The sequence below is a fragment of the Leucoraja erinacea genome, chromosome 13 (genome assembly GCF_028641065.1).
Source record: "Leucoraja erinacea ecotype New England chromosome 13, Leri_hhj_1, whole genome shotgun sequence".
NCBI classification, from domain to species: domain Eukaryota; kingdom Metazoa; phylum Chordata; class Chondrichthyes; order Rajiformes; family Rajidae; genus Leucoraja; species Leucoraja erinaceus.
Window position 1 is genome coordinate 55,100,404 of NC_073389.1, and position 2,500 is coordinate 55,102,903.

Genomic DNA, 2,500 nt, shown 5'->3' on the forward strand with positions numbered 1-2,500 from the left:
TGACTATAATACACTGTACAGGTGACTATAATACACTGTACAGGTGACTATAATACACTGTACAGGTGACTATAATACACTGTACAGGTGACTATAATACACACTGTACAGGTGACTATAATACACTGTACAGGTGACTATAATACACTGTACAGGTGACTATCATAAACCGCTACACTGTACAGCCTAGGTGATCGACACTGACCAGTCTTACACGGTCCCGGGCCGATCCATCCAGGACAACAACCATCTGATCCAGGACCTGGTCTACCTGGCCCAGGTGCACCAACTGCCCTTCTCTCCCTCGACCAGGAGAAGGCAGGGTGGATCACGCCCCACCTGTCTGGTTTCCTAACACATGCGAAACGGCCCCGTCACGCGTGATGGTCACACACGCCTGGTTACTGACACACCACACGTGTGTGGGAAGGAACTGCAGACACTGGTTAACACTGGAGACGGACACAAAGAGAGGTGGGGGGGTGAACGGCGTCTCTAGTCTCTCACCCAGGTCCTTGATCCTGCCCAGCATGTTGTCGGTGAAGTTCTTGTACGTAGCTACTTTCCCTTCAGGAGAGGCGATGCCGATGTGAGCCTCGTAGATTCTCACACTCTGCGGTCTGGGTGGGTGTGGATACTTGCGCTGTGAACACATGAAGCACTAACTCAGTCAGTCCACACCGACACTGTAGATCCCTGGGGCACAAGAGGGTTAAACTGTGGTTGGAGCAGGGACCGGTGAAGGTTTGCCGGAACCTTCCACACTGGAGCTCTGTGTGGAGAGCTGGAGATCACGGATGCGTGTGAACATTGTCAGCGCTTGTGGAGGCCGGTCTGTGACTCTCTCGGCCCTGTCTCCCTGCCTGGGTCCATGATTCACCCCGACACACATCCTCCTGGTGAAGATGCACGGCTCACCCTGAACGCCACGCACATGCGACTGGGGTGCAGTTTAACCCTGACCACGTGAGACTGTACATACACACACGCACACGCACATACACGTACCCGTACACACATGTACACGCACACACACGTATACGCATACACACACATAAACGCATACACACATGTACACGCACACACACGTACATATGTACACGCACACACACGTACACGCATACACACACGTACATATGTACACGCACACACACGTATACGCATACACACACGTAAACGCATGTACACGCACACACACGTATACGCATACACACACGTACACGCATACACACACGTACACGCATACACATACCCGTACACATGTACACGCACACACACGTATACGCATACACACACGTACATGCATACACGTACCCGTACACACATGTACACGCACACACATGTACACATACACACACGTAAACGCACACACATGTACATGAACAAATGTATAAGTACACACACACACGTAAGGCATACATACACACATGTACACGCATTCACATGCACACACACACACACGTACACATTTGCACACACATGTACACACACACATACACACACATACATACATGCATACACTTGTACACACGCACATGTACACGTACGCACACACACACACACCTGGACAAGAATGATCCCAGGAATGAGTGGGTTAGCCTATGATAAGCGTTTGTCAGCACTGGGCCTGTACTCACTGGGGTTTAGAAGAATGAGGGGGACCTCATTGAAACATACAGAATAGTGAAAGGCCTGGATTGAGTGGATGTGGAGAAGATGTTTCCACTGGTGGGAGAGTCTAGGACCAGAGGCCACAGCCTCAGAATTAAATTGTGTACCTTTAGAAAGGAGATGAGGAGGAATTTATTTAGCCAGAGGTGGTGAATCTGTGGAGCTCATTGCCACACACGGCTGTGGAGGCCAAGTCAGTGGATATTTTTAAGGCAGAGATGGATAGATTCTTGATTAGTGTGGGTGTCAGGGGTTGTGGGGAGAAGGCAGGAGAATGGGGTTAGGAGGGAGAGATAGATCAGCCATGATTGAATGGTGGAGTAGACTTGATGGGCCGAATGGCCTAATTCTGTTCCTATCACTGATGGCCGTGGGTCTGTGTGTAGTGACCCAGCAGTAACGTGTCATGTCTCAACGACAAACACAGTGCAACTTGGCTTCTAAAGGTGACATCTCCCAGCTCGACTACACCTTGTGTGTTCACTCTCCACCACGGTGTATACCTGGACACCACGGTGTGTACCTGGACACCACGGTGTGTACCTGGACACCACGGTGTGTACCTGGACACCACGGTGTGTACCTGGACACCACGGTGTGTACCTGGACACCTGGACTATCTCATCTGCCCTTATTCACAGGCTCAGTTCCCTCCGACCTTCACTGATGGTGCTTTCAGGAGGGAACCACCTCAGCTCACCCCACCTGTTGCCCTCACCTGGTAGACACAATAGACAATATGTGCAGGAGGAGGCCATTCGGCCCTTCGAGCCAGCACCACCATTCAATGTGATCATGGCTGATCATCCACCATCAGGACACAAAATGC

The 2,500-nt window shown here is 50.9% G+C and overlaps 1 protein-coding gene across 1 annotated transcript in view; it reads right to left on the reverse strand.

Annotated features, from left to right (window-relative positions):
• The window catches only part of LOC129703091 (1,4-alpha-glucan-branching enzyme-like), a 154,278-nt gene that overhangs the window by 36,716 nt on the left and 115,062 nt on the right, over window positions 1-2,500 (reverse strand). Inside the window, 1 exon segment of the mRNA XM_055645289.1 lies at window positions 508-643. Within this exon segment, the coding sequence (XP_055501264.1) occupies window positions 508-643 (136 nt within the window).